At 37.1% G+C, this 21945-nt stretch overlaps 1 protein-coding gene across 1 annotated transcript; it reads left to right on the top strand.

The window, feature by feature from the left end:
- The first annotated feature begins 10155 nt into the window (after window positions 1-10155).
- Window positions 10156-21216, top strand: LOC141586212 (uncharacterized). Its single transcript, XM_074407373.1, has 19 exons — window positions 10156-11695; window positions 12607-12918; window positions 13045-13284; window positions 13399-13519; window positions 13592-13749; window positions 13889-14522; window positions 15374-15438; window positions 15528-15629; window positions 15765-15904; window positions 15999-16054; window positions 16347-16987; window positions 17130-17320; window positions 17474-17780; window positions 17929-18216; window positions 18303-18412; window positions 18890-19202; window positions 19397-19801; window positions 20278-20506; window positions 20742-21216. Exons 1-19 carry the CDS (start codon window positions 10193-10195, stop codon window positions 20762-20764), a joined length of 5838 nt encoding a protein of 1945 aa, XP_074263474.1. The 5' UTR covers window positions 10156-10192; the 3' UTR covers window positions 20765-21216.
- Window positions 21217-21945: the final 729 nt, after the last annotated feature.

Raw genomic sequence — 21945 nt, 5'->3', positions numbered from 1 at the left:
GATCCGATAATGGATAGCTTCAATGGTTCGTTTCGTATGCCTAGGCTCTTGCCTTGGATTCGTCTAAGTACAAGGCTCCTACAAAACAATTAGTTCCATTTTATCTAGCCAATAAAGGGTGATTATTACCCTATTTAATGAGTTGTTTATTGTCATTCATTTTGGTGTTTTATTACTACATTTAGTAGGCCTTAAATTGCTAGAATTAATGGCCATAATTAGCAAGTTTAATTGTCATTAGGAGTCTTTCATTTGGCTGTAACGGTAGTCCTCTTGAGGCTATTTATAGTCTTGTAGTTGGTCATTTTCATTCACTCTGAAGTTTAATCAAAAATCACAAATTGCTTGTTGGCATTTTTTCCGTTAATTGTTCAAACGCGTCTTTGAATATTAACCTGTCTGATCTCAATAGGTCTTGAGTTTGGTCCCCATTGCTATTGTTATAGGTCTAACATAGCAAATATCCCATTGACTTGAATTCGGCATAAGAATTCAAGGCAAATATCCTTTTTATTTTATTTTCTATTAAACCGCTTCCGCAAATTCGTATCAGTCATGCATGCTTAGAGTAACTAAATGGAGATGGCATATCAAATGAAACTATTATTTATTTAGGAGTTTATTAATGCCTAGCCGAGCAGCCATATTCCGAGCAACTAATTAATTTCGTATCATCCAATGAAGCTTACTCGTTTTAATGAAAGCTCGAAATACATTTAACTATTCTCGAGAATAATTAAACTGATTTCCGACTTTCAAAGAACTCGTTCCTTCATTGACCCGTAACCCAACACGTATACGTATCATACTCCCTTTCTTCAAAAAGAATCGACCCGATTCTTGTGCTTTCAATGTCGAGATGGGCTGTTCGTAAATGGCCATCATTCTCTGGTCAATACCGGGATCGAATACCAATTTGGTTCGAACGCCTCTTTTGAAGGCCTCGACGTATGCATAGGCTGCCATTTTCATTAAAAACTCCGAGCTGAAACGAGCTTTGAATGATCCAAAGAAATGGTGAGGTTGAGCGTGTGATTGAGGTGAGTTGAACGAAGCCAAAGAACAGCAAAACAACGAGCAACATGTTTTGACAACGTTATTTGCCAAGTCCTTTTGAGAGTAGCCATGAAACGTTGCAGCCATATGAATTTCCAATGGACAATTATAGTAGCTATAAGATGAGAATTCCACAGGCTCTTCCGTGACTTGAATCTCATCAAAAACAGGTGGTAATTCCGGTTTAAAATAATACGTATCTTCATCTTGATAAACATCGAAAATAGGAGGTAAATCAGGATTGAAAATCCTCTCCATTGGATCGTCTTGAGGAGAGGACATCAAGAGCCGAAGCTCTGATACCATATGATGCGAAATGAAATACGGAAGCGGATTTGTTAGGCTGAAACAGTCGGAGTGACTGTTCGTTTTATGACCTTGAGGTTCCATTATCGTAAAATACGCAAATAAAGAGTAGCAAGGATAAGCAGACACCGAATTAGACCTATAATTCGATGAACGAGATTGGCTAACGAAGACCTATTGGTTCCAATCGAGCGATAGATAGGAAACGCGTCCTAAATAACCACTATTTTTGAGTTATCGCAACAACCCGATGAAATTTGTTTAACACAAACAAAAGTCGATTTTCTTTATAAAATTCTTGTCTATCTTAATACATGGTTACAAGGCCATTATATAGCCGAATTCACTACCAAGACATTGTTAATTAAATAAAACTACAAATGAAAGGTCATAATTAAATATAGCCGCATTCAACGTAACCATTGGAACCGAACAGCCCTTCAATTAATTGTCATGCATGCTTAGAGTAACTAAATGGAGATGGCATATCAAATGAAACTATTATTTATTTAGGAGTTTATTAATGCCCAGCCGAGCAGCCATATTCCGAGCAACTAATTAATTTCGTATCATCCAATGAAGCTTACTCGTTTTAATGAAAGCTCGAAATACATTTAACTATTCTCGAGAATAATTAAACTGATTTCCGACTTTCAAAGAACTCGTTCCTTCATTGACCCGTAACCCAACACGTATACGTATCAATGACAATTAATTGAAGGGCTGTTCGGTTCCAATGGTTACGTTGAATGCGGCTATATTTAATTATGACCTTTCATTTGTAGTTTTATTTAATTAACAATGTCTTGGTAGTGAATTCGGCTATATAATGGCCTTGTAACCATGTATTAAGATAGACAAGAATTTTATAAAGAAAATCGACTTTTGTTTGTGTTAAACAAATTTCATCGGGTTGTTGCGATAACTCAAAAATAGTGGTTATTTAGGACGCGTTTCCTATCTATCGCTCGATTGGAACCAATAGGTCTTGGTTAGCCAATCTCGTTCATCGAATTATAGGTCTAATTCGGTGTCTGCTTATCCTTGCTACTCTTTATTTGCGTATTTTACGATAATGGAACCTCAAGTTCATAAAACGAACAGTCACTCCGACTGTTTCAGCCAAACAAATCCGCTTCCGTATTTCATTTCGCATCAATTACGGGAGGTGCTTCTGCGAGTTTACCTGGAAATACCACTGGCTCAACTAGTAGCCTAGGTGGTGTCATGGGTGGCGCAGTTGGGGGAGCTACTGGCTGGAAACTATTTGCTGAAGGTTCTTCCCTGTCTGAAGAAGGTGTTGTCATCTTTGCCACCCATCAAAATGCTCTGGTGGTATGAGGTCCCCATATAAGTGTACCAATTTTGAGTACCATTTTTCTGCAGATATATGCTGTCACTTCTATTAATATGTCTATTTTCCTGGGACGTAACGTTTACGTGTTTCAGGTGAGGCTTAGGCCTGGCTTGGAGGTCTATGCAAACTTTGCAAAGCCAGATGGGGTTCGGGATGGTGCTATGCCATATACTTCTTGGAAATGCACTACACAGTCACATGGTTCCTCCACAGGTGCGTGCTCTTATATGTTGAGTGTTGTGAAATTCAACTATATTTCAACTGTTTAACATATTACCTTGTGAAGCTTTGGAGAAAATGTCCCTGCTTGCAATTGCATGGGATCGAGAGGTTCAAGTTGCTAAATTAGTGAAGTCAAATCTTACATTCTGTGGAAATTGGACTCTGGAAAGTGCAGCTATAGGTTTGGCATGGCTTGACGATCAGGTTTATACGTTTATTCATTCTCTTACTAGAGTTCATGAATATGTATGTTCTAATTGCTTTCCTTGTCTTCCATACAAAAGTTTGACTTTCTGGTAAAACAGCTGCAAGAGTTCATGAATATGTTTGTGCAGATGTTGGTGATTCTAACATTAGCCGGTCAACTTTGCTTGTATGCAAGGGATGGTACCTTGATCCACCAAACTAGTTATGACATTAATGGAACTAGAGGAGATGATATGATTGCTTATCACACTTACTTTACAAATGTTTTTGGCAACCCAGAGAAAGCGTATCAAAATAGCTTGGCTGTAAGAGGAACGTCTATCTATGTACTTGCACCTACCCATCTTGTTGTTTCGAGACTAATTATGTGGAGAGAGCGAATTCGGGTCTTGAGAGATGCTGGCAATAGCGTTTTTAATGATTCGGAGGATGTAGAAATGAGTAATTATGTAGATGAGTGTGAGAAAGAGAAGAACGTGTTCAAGGATACCGAGGATGTTGAGACAAGTAGTGATGTTTTTGAGAGTGAGAACGAGGAGAGTACAAGGACAATGCGAGGGAATGTAGAGAAGAACGATGGAGATGAGGATTTTTGTATTGAGAACGATATTGCTTCGAGTTCGGGACGTGATGGAGTGAGGGAGATGGTGGCTAAGTTAGTAGAAGATAGAACGTGGGAATTGCAGAGCGATAGTGGAAGTATGGAGGAGAAGTTGCAGGCTCAGAAGACGCCATTAGAAGTAGCTGAAGAGCTTGAGAAAAAGCAGGCTTCTACTGGACAAGATTGGGAGGAGGGAGCTGTTGTTCGACCCACGAGGTTAGAAGGTGTGCTCAAAGGGTCATCTGTTCTAGCTTACTTTGACGTCAATGCTGATAATGCGATTAGCCGAGCTATAAAATCTCAAGCATTTAAGCGCGATTATGGAAGACCACAGGTCTTAGCAGTGCATCTCAACTACATTGCTTTGGGGATGTCGAAAGGTGTCATCATTGTAGTGCCCAGTAAATATTCAGTTCAGCATGGTGATCACATGGATTCGAAGGTTGTTATCTTTGCCTCCGTGTCTGTTTTTAAACCGTATTTAAGCCTTTGGTTATGTGTAATCACACATAGTCTTCTGAAACTGATCCTCACAATATAAATGCAATTATAAGCTATTTATTGCAGTGTTTTGACCAAGTTTCCATATTTTAAAAGAGCCAAAAAATATAGGCTTCTTTGCTTTTAGAATATGATATGAATAAATCAATACGATGCACTAAAATGTTTCTACTTTTATATTGGGAAGTAGGAGTGAACGGTTGGATTCTCATCATAGTTTTCATTACGGGTGATTGGATGGCGAATGTTACCATCAAATGTTAGCAGGTCACAAAGTGATTGAGAGGAACAAACTTTGTTTTGTTTGGAGGGCTATGGATTTGATTCAGTCAACGTCACGTAAACTCATTGGCTTTACCTGTTTAGCTAATTGACATTGTTAGTGATTGTAGCTAGTTTAAAAAGCAACACTAGAAGGGTTCATTCCTCAGAGCCCCATAGTTAGTCTTGAATAGTTGTTAGCGGTGGACATTTGTTGTCTTCTGGGGTCTGGCCTCCTTTCATTTGAGACAGCGGTTTATATATGGAATATATTGCATTGAATCATGATTCAAGTTGGCGTAACGTGGTGGTATTTTGGAAAAAATTACCTTGAATAAACATGTTGATCTGGAGCTCAAACCTGGCCTCCTTATCTTTGGTGAAGTTTGCCTCTTATCGTAGTTATATGGATTTTATTCAATAGTCTGAAATCTCTGAACATAATATGAGGAATATATTATTCTATATTATTGTATCTTGATCTATCATAAAGTATTTCAACTGATTAAATCATGACAACTTAATTATATCATTCTCGATCAGGAAATGATTCCCTGCTCTACTGTTTATATTTCAGATGTTAATGCTTGGTGCACAAGGGGATCAATCCCAAGTTCCAGTAACATCCATTTGTTTCGATCAACTGGGCGATCTGCTTTTAGCAGGCTATGGCGATGGTCAAATTATATTTTGGAACTTACCCAGGGGAACAGTGGCAAAAGTTGTTCTTGGAGAACATAAAGCATTGTGGTGCATGCTTTATTTCTTGGCCAGGATTCTCAAGCCAATCGTCAATATAAAGTCATTCTCGGTGACTCTAAAGGCCCGTTCTTGTTGCATGAGATCTCTGTGGTGACGTTATTCGGGTTCCAAATCAACAAGACACGGGTAATCTCTTGTTCTCGAAAGCTTTTTCTATTTTCTCGCTTCATTTTGTAACAGTTCTCAAATTTTGCGATTGTCACTACTTGGTCTGTCTAATTGATTGCATGAATGTGTGTGTGCTTTTGCAAAACAGTGTCTTCTTGATGGACAACGAACAGGCACGGTGTTATGTGCCTCACCTCTTTACCTGATCAAATTCATCGGAGGTGTTTCCGCGAGTTTACTGGAAACACCAATGGCTCAACTAGCAGACCTAGGTGGTGTAGTCGGGGAGCTCTTGACGGAAATTTTTTGTTGAAGGTTCCTCCGTGTATGAAGAAGGTGTGGTCATCTTTGCCACACATCAAAATGCTCTGGTGGTATGATGTCCCCGTATAAACGTACCGTTTTGAGTACCATTTTTATGCGGATATATGCTTTGATGCTTCTATTAATATGTCTGTCTTCCTGTTGAAGTAATGTTTACGTGTTTCAGGTGAGACTTATACCTCGCTTGGAGGTTTATGCAACTTTTGCATAGCCATAAGGGGTTCGGGAAGGTGCTATGCCATATATTTCTTGGAAATGCACTACAGAGTCACATGGTTCCTCTACAGGTGCTCTTACATGTCTTAAACTTTGTGAAACTGAACTATATTTCAACCGTTTAACATGCTACCTTGTTGCGAGAAAATTCGAGTCATGAATCGTTGGAGAAAATATCACCGCTCGCATTGCATGGGATCGAAAAGTTCAAGTTGCTAAATTAGTGAAATCAAAACTTACATTCTGTGGAAATTGGACTCTTGAAAGTGCGGTGTAGGGTTTGGCATGGCTTGACGAGGTTTATACATTTATTCATCCTTCGTTCTAATTGCTTTCCTTGTCCTCCATACAAAAGTTTCGACTTTCTGGTAAAACAGCTGCAAGTGTTAATGAATTTATGTTTGTGCAGATGTTGGCGATTTTAACATTATCCGGTCAACTTTGCTTGTATGCAAGGGATGGTACCTTGATCGACCAAACTAGTTATGACATCAATGGAACTGGAGGAGATGATATGATTGCTTATCATACTTACTTCACTAATGTTTTCGGCAACCCGGAGAAAGCATATCAAAATAGCTTGGCTGTAAGAGGAGCGTCTATCTATGTAGTTGCACCTACCCATCTTGTCGTTTCGAGACTACTACTGCGGGGAGAGCGAATTCAGGTTTTGAGAGATGCTGGCAATGACACTATATGATGGTCCCAGCTTATGGTGTAATTACTAAAAAATAAGTTTTTTTAAATGTGGATGAACAAATTATATTCATATAAGATCGGATTACACAACAAAATTTTAGGATGTTTTAAATAATCTGATAACGAGTATGTATGCACTGTGATTGCATTTAAATAATCACAATAAAAATAACAATTATACGTACAATTGTATTAGAACAAGCGTAAACAAGTAGAAAATAGAGTCTTTTGCCAAAATGACAATTCTTATAAAACTATTATTTATTGTTTTTCTTAATTTTGGTGCAAAAAGCAAAGGAGACAAGTCTAAAAATTTGGAGGGAGTATTATCCTATTCATTAAAAGAACAACCATAGTGCTGAGTTGTCAGCCTGTGGTTGAAAGTCAATAAGTCAAGTGCAGATTTTTATTTCCTAATTTTTAGGGCCACTAACTATTTGAGAATTAATTGTTCAATGTTACGACTTAGTATTGTTCACATGGTTTAATGTTTAATTCCAAATCCAAAAGTGTTCAATCACAAACTACAACATTGTTCTCAATTGAATTACGACATTATAAAATTATAAAATATAATTACAACATTGATCTCAATTAAATTATACAACTATTGTAAATCTTCATATCTATCTGCATTTCCAATCCTCCTATTTATTAGATTGTTCAATTAACAACTTAACCATGATTTAAAAATAACAAAATCAATAATGACCACCTACTTTATAATTTTAAAAAATTGAAATACTAAGAAAAAATTACTTTCTTAAAATATTTGGAAAAAAAAAACGAAATAAATGTCATAAAAAAAACCAAATTTCATTGATATACAATCTTACATCTTTAATCTTTAAATATGTACATTGTGAGAGCCAATAAAAATAAATTATGAGAAGTAATTAAAATAACAGTTTAAAAATATTCAAAAAATTATTTAAACTGAAAAAATTACAAAAATAATTCATCAATATAAAAAATCTGAATAATAAAAACCCAATAAAAAATGAAAATTACTTAAAGAACATAAATTAATTTAAGATAAGAATATTTTTTTGGAAAAAATAAATTTAGGGATAACTTCATTCTAATGAAAGCATCAGATCTCCTAAATTAAAGAGTATAACAACACAAATAATTTTAAAACGAGTGAAAATTTACTCAAAAATAGAAAATCCGACATACAAACAATTAAGCTCAACAAATCTTATAAGTTTGACATACATGCATATACTTACCAAATTGATGAGTTCATCAAACACAAAAAAAAAAAATTTAACATCGTCAAATCGGATATTTTGTGTAAAAGGTCTTGAAATCATTTGACAATATAGAGATATTTAACTTAGAAGATTGAAAGATCCATAAAAGACGAATTTTGAATAGGTACAAAATGAAAAAAAAAAATTGAGGGAGAGAATGAGAGGGGCGGTGAGAGGTGATTAGGTGGAGTTGCTAGGGTAATATTTTGCAGATGAAAGACTTCTTTTAATCTACTCCAACTTGGGTTTATTAACCATTTACATTATGGGCTTACTGAACATGAATGGATTTTTGTTCTTTAATTGTTTTAGATGGGCCACTTAAAGATACAAATTGGTAGTATTATTTGGCATTTTTAGGTAGTATTGTTTGGTGTTGACAAATGAGCTATTACAAATAACTAAAATATTTATACTTTGTTCATACAAACTATTTACATTGGTAAGTTATATTATTAAAATATAGTAATTTTACTAATAGATACATGATATTTCACATATTAAATTGGTAAAAATTAAAACATCAAAAAAAATAAACCCGGAATAATGAGACTAATATAATAATTTTGATAGTAGATGATCAAATTAACTTTTATAAATGTTTTCAATCATGAAAGCTAAACAAATGAAAAAAGAGAGACGTAAATAGAACATATAAGAAACACATAATCGAAATAAAAGATTAATAAATAAGTATTTTGATAATAATAAAATCTGAAAAAGCAAACCCGTGTAATTTGCACGGGTTTAAAAGTATAGAGATTAGATGTATTTATATGGGGCAAGGGATTGGTTTTTTATATGAGCTAAATTGGTAGATTAAAATGTACGCTTAATGTTTTTTCATTTTAGACAAGTATATTTGTTTTAAGTTTAAGGCTGTGAAGTAGTTAAAATAAATAAAAGTAAAATGTATAGAAAAAAGTTATAAATTTGCTTATATGCAATTATGCACTTGTGGGATGATATTTGACCCGTTTTAATGTTAAAATCGGATATATCCGTCTTAAGAGAGAAGGTAAATTCTCATTTAAGACGGGTATATATGTCTTATGTTTAAGGCGAGTCAAATACGTCTATAAGGGATGAAAACAAAATGCATATGGAAAAGTAAAATATTCCATTATACACATTGTGGGGACTGGAGTTATATTCAACCTATTTTAATATTAAGACGGATGCCTCCGTTTTAAAGGAGTTTAGCTGATTTTTGCAAGAAATTATACGCGGATCTTACACCATATGGGTCAATTACATGGACCAACTCAAAAGTAATATTGTATGAAGTGATAATTATTAGGATGAAGTGGTATCCAACTTTAATTATACGAGTTTTTGTACATTCGATTCGGATTATCGTATATAACCCAAAACGTATTTTTTCACAAGCTCATAAATAGTACGGGTCAATAAAAGTATACAATACGGATTTCTTATAAATTATACAAGTTCTTGTACACTTAATACGGGTTTAAAAACAAAACAACCATGTCAGACACGTATCAGCAAAGAAACCATATCGAAACGATTTTCAATAATAACAAAATTGAAATAGCAAACCCCGTGCAAATTTGCACGGGTTTAAAACTATTGAGATTTATAATCAAATATCTAAAAACTTATTTATAACTCAATTTGTAATCTATAATTGTTTTAACAAAAAATAGAGAGATTTTCTTAATTATGTAAAAGCAACTATAGATACCTACCTTAAAAAGGATATAACTAATTAACGTAAAAATTATATAACATTTTAAAAGAATAATTATAAGATAACAAAACCTGAAGTAGCCTACCCGTGCAATTTGCACGGGTTTAAGACTAGTTATTTTCCAAAATAACCGATTTTACTCAACTACTCCCCTAATTGACCAAATTTAAGGCTACTAAAAATAGTTTTTGACAACTTTGGTTTAAAATTAAAGTAATTGTTGTTAATATTTTCGTATTCTCGTCTCTAGAGTGTTGATAGTAACCATCCCCTTCTCACTGTCCTTCTACATCTCCATTGCTAATCCTGTGATAGGATTAAATCGCCTAATTCTATGGATTTGTTCTAATACCGCACATTCATTTGTAAAACTGTAGGAGTCCAATTGAATCACTAGAGTAACAAGTCAACAACCACTTTAGAAGTTGTGATACTAATAAAAAACGGATAATAAAAAACAAAATGTTGGAGGAATAACAAAATATTTATCTTATTTATACAAATGGTTATTATTTAACCCGTCAAAAACTTAAGACGGATATATGTAGGAAGAGAGTGATCCGAAAACAACAATAAAACTTCCAGTTTCACTCTTCATACCAACTATGACCACGCACCAAAAAAAACCAACAATGACTAAGAACGTTATCAATCCACTAAAACCCACATCAATGGCGGACGAACTCGACCTTGACTCATTACTCCGCAGACACAACGCTGCCGTTGACTCCACCTCTTCTTCCTCCACCTCCTCTGACAACGACGATGATCGCCGCCGTGTGGATGACCTTCTCAACAACTCCGATCACGACAGTGACGACAACGACATCGTTTCGGTAAGCACTAATTCTCAAACCCTAGTTTCGACATCAAATTCGTCTAATTACGATCAAGTGAAGTATAATTTGATTCAGCGGTTTAAATCGGATGAGTATTCCGGATATACTAGTAGAAAACCGTCGAATTCACGGCCGGCGTCGGTTTTTGGCAGCGGATATAGGGCGGCAGGGAAGCCTGGTGCGGCGCTTGCGGCTGCGGCTGCGGCGTCGCGGTCGATTAAGTCGAGGAGAGCGATGAGTTTGAGTTCGGTTGGGAAGGTATCTGATAGTGATGGTGATGGATTGTTTGATGTTTCGGATCGGATTGAGTCGGTTTCTGGTGAGATTGAGGGGAAATTGACGAGTTATGATAGTGGTGATGGAGGTAATGTGTGTGAGACTGTTGTAGAGTGTAGCGAAGGGGATGAGGTGAGAAGAAGTGATGAGGAAGTTTCTAGGGCGGATTCCTTTGTCGAGAATGGGAATGAGATTGAGGAGACGGAAGAGACGAGTTTGAGTTTGAGTTTGAGTTTGCTGTTGGATGATGTAGAGGGAGGGAATGAGGTTGAAGAGGATTGTACAATTTCGAAGTTTCATGATGTCAGAACTAGTAATGAGGTTGATGAGAGTGAGAAAGAGAAAGAGAAGAGTGTTTTTAATGATTCGGAGGATGTAGAAATGAGTAATGATGTAGATGAGAGTGATAAAGATAAGAGTGTGTTTAAGGATACAGAGGATGTTGAGACGAGTAATGATGTTAATGAGAGTGAAAATGAGAAGAGTATGATGACAATGGTAGGAAATGTAGAGAAAATCAATGGAGATGGAGATGAGCGTTTTGGTATTGGGAGGGATGCTGATTCGAGTTCGGGAAGTGATGATGTGAGGGAGTTAGTGGCTGAGTTAGTTGAAGATAAAACGGGGGAATTACAGAGCAATAGTGCAAGTATGGAGGAGAAGTTGCAGGCTAAGAAGACGCCATTAGAAGTAGCTGAAGAACTTGAGAAAAAGCAGGCTTCTACTGGACAAGATTGGGAGGAGGGAGCTGCTGCCCAACCCATGAGGTTAGAAGGTGCGCGCAAGGGGTCAACTGTTCTAGGATACTTTGACGTGAATGCTGATAATGCGATTAGCCGAGCTATAAAATCTCAAGCATTTAAGCGTGATTATGGTAGACCACAGGTCTTGGCAGTGCATCTCAACTACATTGCTCTGGGGATGTCGAAAGGTGTCATCATTGTTGTGCCCAGTAAATATTCAGTTCAGCATGGTGATCGCATGGATTCGAAGGTTGTTATCTTTGCCTTCATGCCTGCTTTTATCGTATTTAAGCCTTTGGTTATGTGTGATTGTTGCTTGTTTTACTATTGGGACTTTGCTGAAGCAGATCCACACAGTATAAATGCAATTATAAGCTATTTAATGCGGTGTTTTGACTGTTGCCATTATAAGTTTCATATGTAATAGAGCGAAAAAATATAGTATTCTGTGCTTTTAGAATATGATGAATAAATCAAAATGATGCACTAAATGTTTGCACCTTTATATTGGCAAGTAAGAGTGGACGGTTGGATTCTCACCATAATTTTCATTACGAGTGAATGGATGGTGAGTGCTATCATCAAAAGTTAGCAGGTCAAAAAGTGATTGAGAGGAACGAACTTTGTTTCGTTTCCGGGGGTTATGGATTGGATTCAGTCAGCGTCACGTAAACTCATTGACTTTACCAGTAGCTAATTCACATTGTTATTGGTTGTAGCTAGTTACTGAAAGCAACACTAGAAGGTTCATTCCTCAGAGCGATCCATAGTTAGTCTTGAATAGTTGTCATCGGTGGACATTTGTTGTCTGCTGGGGTCTGGCCTCCTTTCATTTGAGACAGCAGTTTATATATGGAATATATTTGAATCACGATTGAAGTTGGCGTAACGTGGTCGTATTTTGGAAAAATTTACCTTGAATAAACGTATTGATCTGGAGCTCAAACCTGGCCTCCTTTTCTTTGGTGAAGTCCCCCTCGTCGTTGTAATATGGATTTTATTCAATAGTCTGATGTCTCTGAACATTATATGAGTAATATATTATTCTATATTATCGTATCTTGATCCTTTATAAAGTATCTCAACTGATTAAATTATGACAACTTGATTATAGTATTCTCGATCAGGAAATAACTCCCTGCACTGCTGTTTATATTTCAGATGTTGATGCTTGGCGGACAAGGGGATCGATCCCAAGGTCCTGTAACATCCATTTGTTTCGATCAGCTAGGTGATTTGCTTTTAGCAGGCTATGGCGATGGTCAAATTATATTTTGGAACTTACCTAGGGGAACAGTGGCAAAAGTTGTCCCTGGAGAACATAAAGCAGCTGTGGTGCATGCTTTATTTCTTGGCCAGGATTCTCAAGCCAATCGTCAATATAAAGCTGTTACAGGTGACTCTAAAGGTCTGTTACTGTTGCATGAGATCTCTGTGGTGACGTTATTCGGGTTCCAAATCAACAAAACACAGGTAATCTCTTGTTCTCGAAAGCTTTTTCTATTTTCTGCTTCATTTTGTAACAGTTATCAAATTCTGCAGTTGTCACTACTTGGTCTGTCTAATTGACTGCATGAATGTGTATGCTTTTGCAAACAGTGTCTTCTTGATGGACAACGGACGGGCACAGTGCTATGTGCCTCACCCCTTCTACCTGATCAAATTACCGGAGGTGCTTCTGCTAGTTTACCTGGAAACACCACTGGCTCAACTAGCAGCCTAGGTGGTGTCATGGGTGGTGTAGTTGGGGGAGCTACTGGCTGGAAACTATTTGCTGAAGGTTCCTCCCTGTCTGAAGAAGGTGTTGTCATCTTTGCCACCCATCAGAATGCTCTGGTGGTATGAGGTCCCCATATAAGTGTACCAATTCTGAGTACCATTTTTCTGCAGATATATGCCGTCACTTCTATTAATATGTCTATTTTCCTGGGACGTAACATTTACGTGTTTCAGGTGAGACTTAGGCCTGGCTTGGAGGTCTATGCAAACTTTGCAAAGCCAAAAGGCGTTCGGGAGGGTGCTATGCCATATACTTCTTGGAAATGCACTACACAGTCACATGGTTCCTCCACAGGTGCTCTTAGATGTCTTGAGCTTTGTGAAACTGAACTATATTTCAATTATTTAACATGTTACCTTGTTGCAGATAATTTGAGTCATGAAGCTTTGGAGAAAATATCACTGCTTGCAATTGCATGGGATCGAAAGGTTCAAGTTGCTAAATTAGTGAAGTCAAAACTTTCATTCCTTGGAAATTGGACTCTTGAAAGTGCAGCAATTGGTTTGGCATGGCTTGACGATCAGGTTTGTACCTTTATTCATTCTCTTATTAGATCTCTGCTCATCATCCTTTGTTCTAATTGTTTTTTTTGTCCTCCATACTAAAGTTTTGACTTTTTTTGGTAATATAACTGCAAGAGGTAATGAATTTTTGTTTGTGCAGATGTTGGTCATTCTAACATTATCCGGTCAACTTTGCTTGTATGCAAGGGATGGTACCTTGATCCACCAAACTAGTTATGACATTAATGGAACTGGAGAAGATGATATGATTGCTTATCACACTTGCTTTACAAATGTTTTTGGCAACCCTGAGAAAGCGTATCAAAATAGCTTGGCTGTTAGAGGAGCGTCTATCTATGTACTTGCACCTACCCATCTTGTTATCTCTCGGCTACTGTTGTGGAGAGAGCGAATTCAGGTTTTGAGAGATGCTGGTGACTGGATGGGCGCCTTCAACATGGCAATGACACTATATGATGGTCAGGCTCATGGTGTTATTGACCTTCCCAGAAGCCTGGATGCTATCCAGGAGACTTTAGCTCCCTATCTGGTGGAGTTACTTACTTCGTATGTAGATGAAGTTTTCTCCTACATTTCCGTCGCTTTTTCCAACCACAATGTGGACGAAGAACAAGTGGATGGTGCTACAAGTGTTAGCAACTCTTCATCTTCCAATATTAAAGAGCAGTTTACTCGTGTTGGTGGTGTAGCAGTAGAATTCTGTGTTCATATTAAAAGGACAGACATTCTCTTTGATGAGATATTCTCAAGATTCGTAGCCGTTCACCAAAGAGGTATGTTGTTCACGACGTTTTATTATATTTATACAGAGTAGTTGATATTTTGAAATAAATTACAATCCAATTATTTGAATTTGGATTATCCTTTTATCCCCCAATTATCAAAACTGTTGTTTCAGGCATTGAAAAGGTAAAGACTGAAAGTCCAAAAAACTATGTCTATCAAGTTGGGTCCATTACTCTTTGTACAGAGATGGACAAGAAAGAAAAATGATAATCTCTCTTATGGGGATCAGTTTGTGACGTAGCATCCTAAAAACTACCACTCCGTACCTTATTATTCTCTATTGCACAAGGACACGTCAAACCACTCTACTTTGATGTATGCCACAACAACAATTCCCTAGTGTCTCACAAGGTTGATACCTATGGCAAGGTAAGGGGGGTTGTGTATGCAGCCTTACCTCTTTGTTCAAAGCACAAGGAGGCTGTTGTTTCGTATGACCATGAAAATTGTGTTGCGAATACTGAGTGCAATATTTTTTTTGACTGCTGACTAGGCTGCATATTCGAACTTTGCCTTAAGATAAATGAGGCAAATTCTCTCCCTAATATATTCAAATACATACCATGACATTTATGGCATACCATAGCTTATGTCCTGTCAGAATAAGATGAGACCTGTTTATACTTGGATCTGATGCAGAATTACTGTGCTAATTATATTAAAAAGCTCTACATGATTTGGATGATAACTGAGCAAAGAAATCATCGCAGTTACTGGTTTGCTTCTCATGGCATTCAAATGTCCCTGTAGGAGAAGGATCTAGTCTCTGTCTCTGGTGGTGGTCATTTGGTTAAACCTTGTAATGTTGCATTTCTCTTTGCCTTCTTTTTTCGTGTAGATACATTTTTGGAGCTTCTGGAGCCATATATATTAAAGGATATGCTTGGGTCACTGCCTCCTGAGGTACCTTTGATAGAAGCAAATTGTATATTTGATCTCCAGGGACAGAAGAAAATCTGAGTCATCTTAATTAAATATTGTCTACTTTTAAGGTTATGCAAGCACTGGTTGAGCATTACAACTGCAAAGGATGGTTGCAGCGAGTCGAACAATGTGTTCTTCACATGGATATTTCATCCTTGGATTTTAATCAGGTTATATTGGGCTTCTATTTTACCGTTGAAGAATACTAGAATATCTTTAAAGTGCTTAATGCTGCTAGCTTATGCAGTTCTGAGTTCTGATTTTTTCCTATGTTGTTTGGCTTCTCAAATACTTCTGCATTTTAGGTAGTCAGGCTATGTCGGGAGAATGGCCTGTATGGAGCTCTGATATATCTTTTCAATAAAGGCCTAGATGATTACAAGACACCTCTAGAGGAACTATTGTCTGTGTTGAAAAATCATGAAAGAGATTCTGCTGCTGTTGGGTACGTGATTTGGACTTTGGAAATTAATATGCAATTACCCTTTGTACGTACAAGCCCTGTGCATCTCGGATTACTGATAAGGTTTTAAAGACAGGTACCGGATGCTAGTGTATCTGAAGTACTGCTTTTCTGGCCTTGCTTTTCCTCCAGGTAGGCTATTGCATATTAATAGCTAAACTATCTTTCACAGCAAACATAGTCATTTTCAAGCTATCACCATCATGTTTACTACGGAGTGTTAACTATTGTAAATGTCCCTGTTGCTATTTCATACTTGTATGGTTTGTTAGGTTGGCGATATTGTCAATATTATGGGTATTCACAGAGTGACGGCTGCTCTTGTATTTAAGCTTCAAATCTAGGGATATTTATCTTGCGTATCTGCAAGATCTTGTGATCATGATCAAAATTGTCCTGCTGACACTGAATAATTAATTTGCAGGACATGGAACTATCTCTAGGCAGCGTCTGCCGTCACTGAGGTCAGAGCTTGTGCAATTTCTGCTGGAGGATTTTGGTCGCCCAAAGTCACAGTCGGGTGCAAGTGTATCATTCTCTGGAGCATACTTGAATTTGTATTATTTGTTAGAGTTGGATACGGAGGCTACATTGGATGTTTTAAGGATTGCGTTTGTGGAGGATGATAATTTTGAGCCTGATGTAGTTGTTGATGATCCAACAGTGAGTGATCGAATCCCTGAGAACAAAAACATCATGGTTCAAAAAACAGTTGATGGTCTAGTTCTTGTTCTTGATGTAAATATTTCCCAAACTGTTAGATCTGCTGGCAATAATGATACCAGCATGGGATTATGGCCTTCAAAAAAAGATATCGGTCAGATCATTGAGTTTATAGCTAGTTATATTGCAACTAAAAGAGCTTCTGTGTCAAAGAGCGTGATGAGCCAGATATTAGAGTACTTGATGTCTGAGAATTATGTGTTTTTAAGTAGTTCTGAGCAAGTGAATGAATCAAAGAAAAGAAGGGAGAAAAAAGTGTTAGCTCTGCTGGATGCTGTTCCTCCGACTGAGTGGAATGCTTCCTTTGTCTTGCATTTGAGTGAAAAGGCACAATTTTATCAGGTATATTTCATTTTTAATGCTCATTTCATCGGGGCTTACCATCAGCAAGGTTATAAAGCTAAGAAGTACATGATGGAAGTGATCATCTATCAAACAGTTTAGCTGATCGAATTGTAATAGCTTCCTTCCTGTTATTTGCCAGGTTTGTGGCTTAATCCATGCCACCAGATGTGATTATCTTGCTGCGCTGGATAGCTATATGAAAGATGTAGATGAACCAGTTTACGCATTTTCCTTTATTGATGGTATGTTACTGAAGCTGAGTGAAACTGACTCCATTGCTTTTCGATCAGCAGTTATTTCCCGAATTCCAGAGCTAGTTATCCTGAGCAGGTGATTTTTAAATTTTCGGGAACTTATCATCCCTTCCTCTTTTTAAATTTTCGGGCACTTTAAAGTGTGGCTTCTGAATTCTTTTATCATAACAAGTTACTCCATAATCCATATCTGACACTGTTTATTCACTTGTTCTATCTGGTGTACCAGAGAAGGCACATATTTCTTGGTCCGAAGTTACTTCAACAAAGAAAGTAGCCGTATTCTCTCTGAGCTCCAATCTAATCCTGGAAGCCTCTTCCTGTATCTGAAGACTTTGTTTGACGTTCATTTGTCAGGCAGTTTGAATTTCTCCAGTATATATGTGGACAACGTACTTGATTGTCCCTGGGGTAGACAGAAAAAAAGCGAGAAAAGCTGTCTTGAGGCTTACCTCGAAAGGGTTTATGAGTTTCCAAAATTTATACGTGATAATCCTGTTGAAGTGAGTGATGATATGATTGAACTTTATCTTGAGGTGAGCTTAATTGCATATCCAATCATCATTGATTGTTTATCATAATGTTCTGAAATTGATTTTGATACTTTGGTGAATCAGTTAATGGCAATGCCTTTTTGTTATCCTATGAATATATTCATATGGTGTATTTTTTTTTTCCTTGCAGATGTTATGCAAGTATGAACCAGATTCGGTTCTTAAGTTCTTAGAAGCTTCCGAAAGTTATAGAGTGGACCGCTGTTTGCAACTATGCCAAGAATATGGGATTGTTGATGCAGCTGCTTTCCTACTAGAAAGGGTGGGCGATGTTGGCAGTGCTCTTCTACTTGTCCTGTCTGACCTGAATGACAAGTTTATGATGCTTGATACTGCAGTGGGAAATTTGATTCCCAGCAAGGATAAAGACAAAAATGGCCATATTGACCATTTGCCTGCTGCCTCAAGATTGGAAGAGGTGGTCAAAATTTTCCCTCTACTTTTTACAGGATAGTTTTCTTGACATCGTGATTTATTTTACGATCGTTCAACTTCTCCATGCAGGTGCAAGATGTAGAAAGAATACTACGTGCATGCATTGGCCTTTGCCAACGTAACACGCCACGTTTGGAATCAGATGAGGCTGAATCGCTATGGTTCCATATGCTAGACACGTAATTTTTTGTCCTCTCATCTTTTGACATTGTTGGAAGGTTATGGTTCGCTGATGCTAAGGCTTGTAATAATGCAGTCTGCAGGAAGCAATGTGCTATAGACTACTAACTTGGATAAGTTTGTTGCGTTCTATTTTTGTTTGTTTCACAAAAACTCTGTACCCATTTATGTTTTGGTTTGTCAAGAAAAATGACCACTTTTTATTTATAATATGGTCAATTCAAAAGACGCAAGTTGAAAAGGATTAAAATCATCAAATGAGAGGACAACACTAATGTGAATGTACTGAGAGTGAATTTTAGACTTTCCCTATTTACTTGAAGATCTGGGTGAATTAGCAGTGATCTATATTTTTGGGGTTGGAGGGGGTTGTAAACAGAAAAAAAGGACTAAGGTTCTAAGTGATTGGAGCGTCTCATTTGAAAGCTTCTGCTATTACTTGATAGTTGATACTAACCAGCTTCCCTTGGTTTCAGGTTTTGTAAACCCTTGCTTATTTCTCAAGGAAACTCTGAAATTGGCATGTTCGCTCAATCTTCAAGCTTCAAGAAAGTTTCCGAGGCCGATGAGATCACATGGAGGATTTGTGGGTCCCAGAGATATGCCCCTTTACTGAAGCGTTTGTTTTCACAATTTATCAAGGAGATAGTTGAGGGAATGATAGGATATGTTCGCCTTCCATCTATCATGTCAAAGCTTCTCACCGACAATGGTGGTCAGGAATTTGGTGATTTTAAACCAACAATATTAGGAATGTTGGGAACGTACAGTTTTGAAATGAGAATTCTGGTATGTGTACCTTTTACTGTCTTACGTCAAGTAGATATCTAGTTGTATTGATTATAAATCCCAATGCTGGCGCTTTTGTTTGAACAAAAATTTAAGTTCAAAGAATTTAGCTCCGGGCCGACTACTTGATGAATTTAAATTGTACCAGATTTCTTTTACTTGTTTTCTAAGAATAATTTCCTTGTCTTTGTTAGGATACTGCGAAATGTTTGATAGAGGATGATGCGTTTTACACCATGAGTACACTAAGGAAGGGTGCATCTAAGGGGTATGCCCCTCGAAGTCTTTTGTGCTGTATATGCAACACTTCTTTCAGCAAGAGTCCATCGAGCTCTGGAATTCGAATGTTCAGTTGTGGCCATGCGATCCATCTACAATGTGAACTTCAGGAGAGTGGTACATCTAGTCAGAGGTCTTCCCATGTATGTCCTCTCTGTGTGATTAAAAAGAGAAGTAATAAAGCTAAAGGCAAAGCGGCCGAGCAAGGATTGGTGAGCACATCTTCCTATAGGTCATGGCGACCACAAGGGGCAGCCAGTCTGCACTCACATGAAATTGATGCATTTGAGAACTTGACTAGTTCTCATCCAATTTCAAGAGTAAGAAACTAGCTCTCTTTGTTTGTTTGTTTTTTTCCATCTGCTTCGCCAGTTCTGTTATTTTGCATTTTGGTTCGTCAAATTTCAGCTATCCATTAAAGTATGAAGCTAAAAAATGCTGATGATTAAGATGTCTTCTCTGTCATGTACTTCTGCATTGTTTGGCTGTGTTATTTCACGTACTCTTTTAGCTTGTGAAACGAGGCACAAGTACTGTACACTGTACAGTGAGTGATGGGGGATGTAAACTTGTGACTCGGGCTCATTTCCGCAGTCTCTACCAGCAGAGCGGACGTAGTGGTTACTACTGTGGTTTTTTAATTTCAATTTGTGAGGAAGATGATGAGTTGCCTTCACTGTAGATTTTTTATTTTGGAATTTCATACTCTATAGATTTTGCCTTTTAATACCAATACAGTATAATAAATTTTGTATTTTTGATACTTGGTATTAATAGTTATCTTGGGAGATTGCAGTTTGAAATGTTGAATAGTCTCCAGACGAAAAAGAGCGCAACTCAGACTGATACCATGCCACAGTTGAGGCTGGCACCACCAGCTGTTTACCACGACAAAGTAAACAAAAGAAACCATTTTCCAGGAGGAAGTAGTGAGGCTTCTGAAAAGCAGAGTAAAAACAGGCAACTACGGGATCTTAAAGCCAAAGGTTCATCAATTCGGTTCCCACTTAAATCAAAGATATTCGGTATGTTTTATCATATGATTCGTCTAAATGTCATGCCTTTCCTGTTGTTATAGCCGCTGCTTTTCATTTATCGGCCAACCTCAAAAGAGTGCAACACTAATTTCCCAAATTAGTTAGAGTTGGCTACTTGTTAGCCTAATAAATAAAAAAAGAATGAGAATAGCTCACTTTTAGACAAAAGAAAATGGAGAGGATCCATTTTGGTTGTGAACTTATCCCATATTTTATTTTGCAGGAAAGGAGAAAACCCGTGTATAGTAACAACAAAATCGGTGTTTCCTTTACATTGTTGGGTTTAAACTTTGAAGGTATCTGGAATTACGGTCTACTAGAAGCAGTAGAATCAGTGGCCCAACTTCAATCCATCTGATAGGAAGCAGAAGAAAATAGCAGATTAATGTAGGCAGAGTAACTGGTAAATTTTTGGCGAGAATAACTATAGTTTAGTCGCTTAGATATGCGACCTTTCCGAGCTACCCATGTCCATGTGTACATAATATTTACTCTTTTTCACGTCTACTTTATAAATGTCCCAACTTTTTTTTATCACCCGTAGCGGCGTACCCGTATATGTGAAACTCATCCAATTCAATGAACTCCCAGGATCAAAGGCTTTATTATTTCATTTATTTCGCTTTCCAAAAACTTAACTTCAAGAGTTCTGGTAGTTTTATTAATTTTAGGATTTAAAGAACTTCAATGCTCAACTTTAATACTCCGTATATCCATGCCCGTAACCTGTGGTACATAGCATATCGATTTATTGCTCTGTCAAAACAATACCTCTCAGAAATATTCTTCAGTGTGTTGTTTCAATAGGGACTTCAATCACAAATAGGATTATACATCCAGTTGTACCATAAGCATGATACAACCAAGTATAAGAATTCGAGCTTATGTGTATTTTTTTCTGAGCTAATTTAAATTTCATGTTTTTAATGTGTAAATGAATGAACTCAATACTTTCTAATAAAGCTCATATTCTTTAATATAAAGCTCGGATACTTTGACACAAAGTTCATGTTCTACACCGTACAACATATACATCTGGTTGTATAGTCCATGAATTGGACTTCAATATGGATACTTGTCAATATTTTCGTCTCATAAAACTTACTGGCTGAAAGAAGCCCAGGAGAAAAATGAGAACGAAGATTTTGTTACATAATGTAACCAAAAAAAATAAATTTTTAAATTTCATTAAAAGAATAAGTTGTATGAATGCTAGTAGATCGCAAGGCCTCCAAGTTTAATGTGCCAACCGGGGTGGAGAAAATTCCGTTTCTCACTTTTGCGGATGACACTATCATTTTCGCTAAAGCCTCTAACCAGAGTTGTAGAACTATTAAGTCTATTTTAGATAAATTTTGCACGATTTCCGGACAATTTGTTAATTTTGACAAATCCACTTTCCAATGCACTAGAAATATTGAGCGTTC

The sequence above is a fragment of the Silene latifolia genome, chromosome 6 (assembly GCF_048544455.1).
Source record: "Silene latifolia isolate original U9 population chromosome 6, ASM4854445v1, whole genome shotgun sequence".
Lineage (NCBI taxonomy): Eukaryota > Viridiplantae > Streptophyta > Magnoliopsida > Caryophyllales > Caryophyllaceae > Silene > Silene latifolia.
This window is presented reverse-complemented; position numbering and strand designations above follow the sequence as displayed.

Coding starts and splice junctions, on each gene's coding strand:
- LOC141586212 (XM_074407373.1), top strand. CDS start 10,193: ATGACCACGCACCAAAAAAAACCAACAATGACTAAGAACGTTATCAAT. Junction 16,988..17,129: donor AAAAGGCACAATTTTATCAG/GTATATTTCATT, acceptor GTTATTTGCCAG/GTTTGTGGCTTAATCCATGC. Junction 19,802..20,277: donor GTTCTCATCCAATTTCAAGA/GTAAGAAACTAG, acceptor GGGAGATTGCAG/TTTGAAATGTTGAATAGTCT.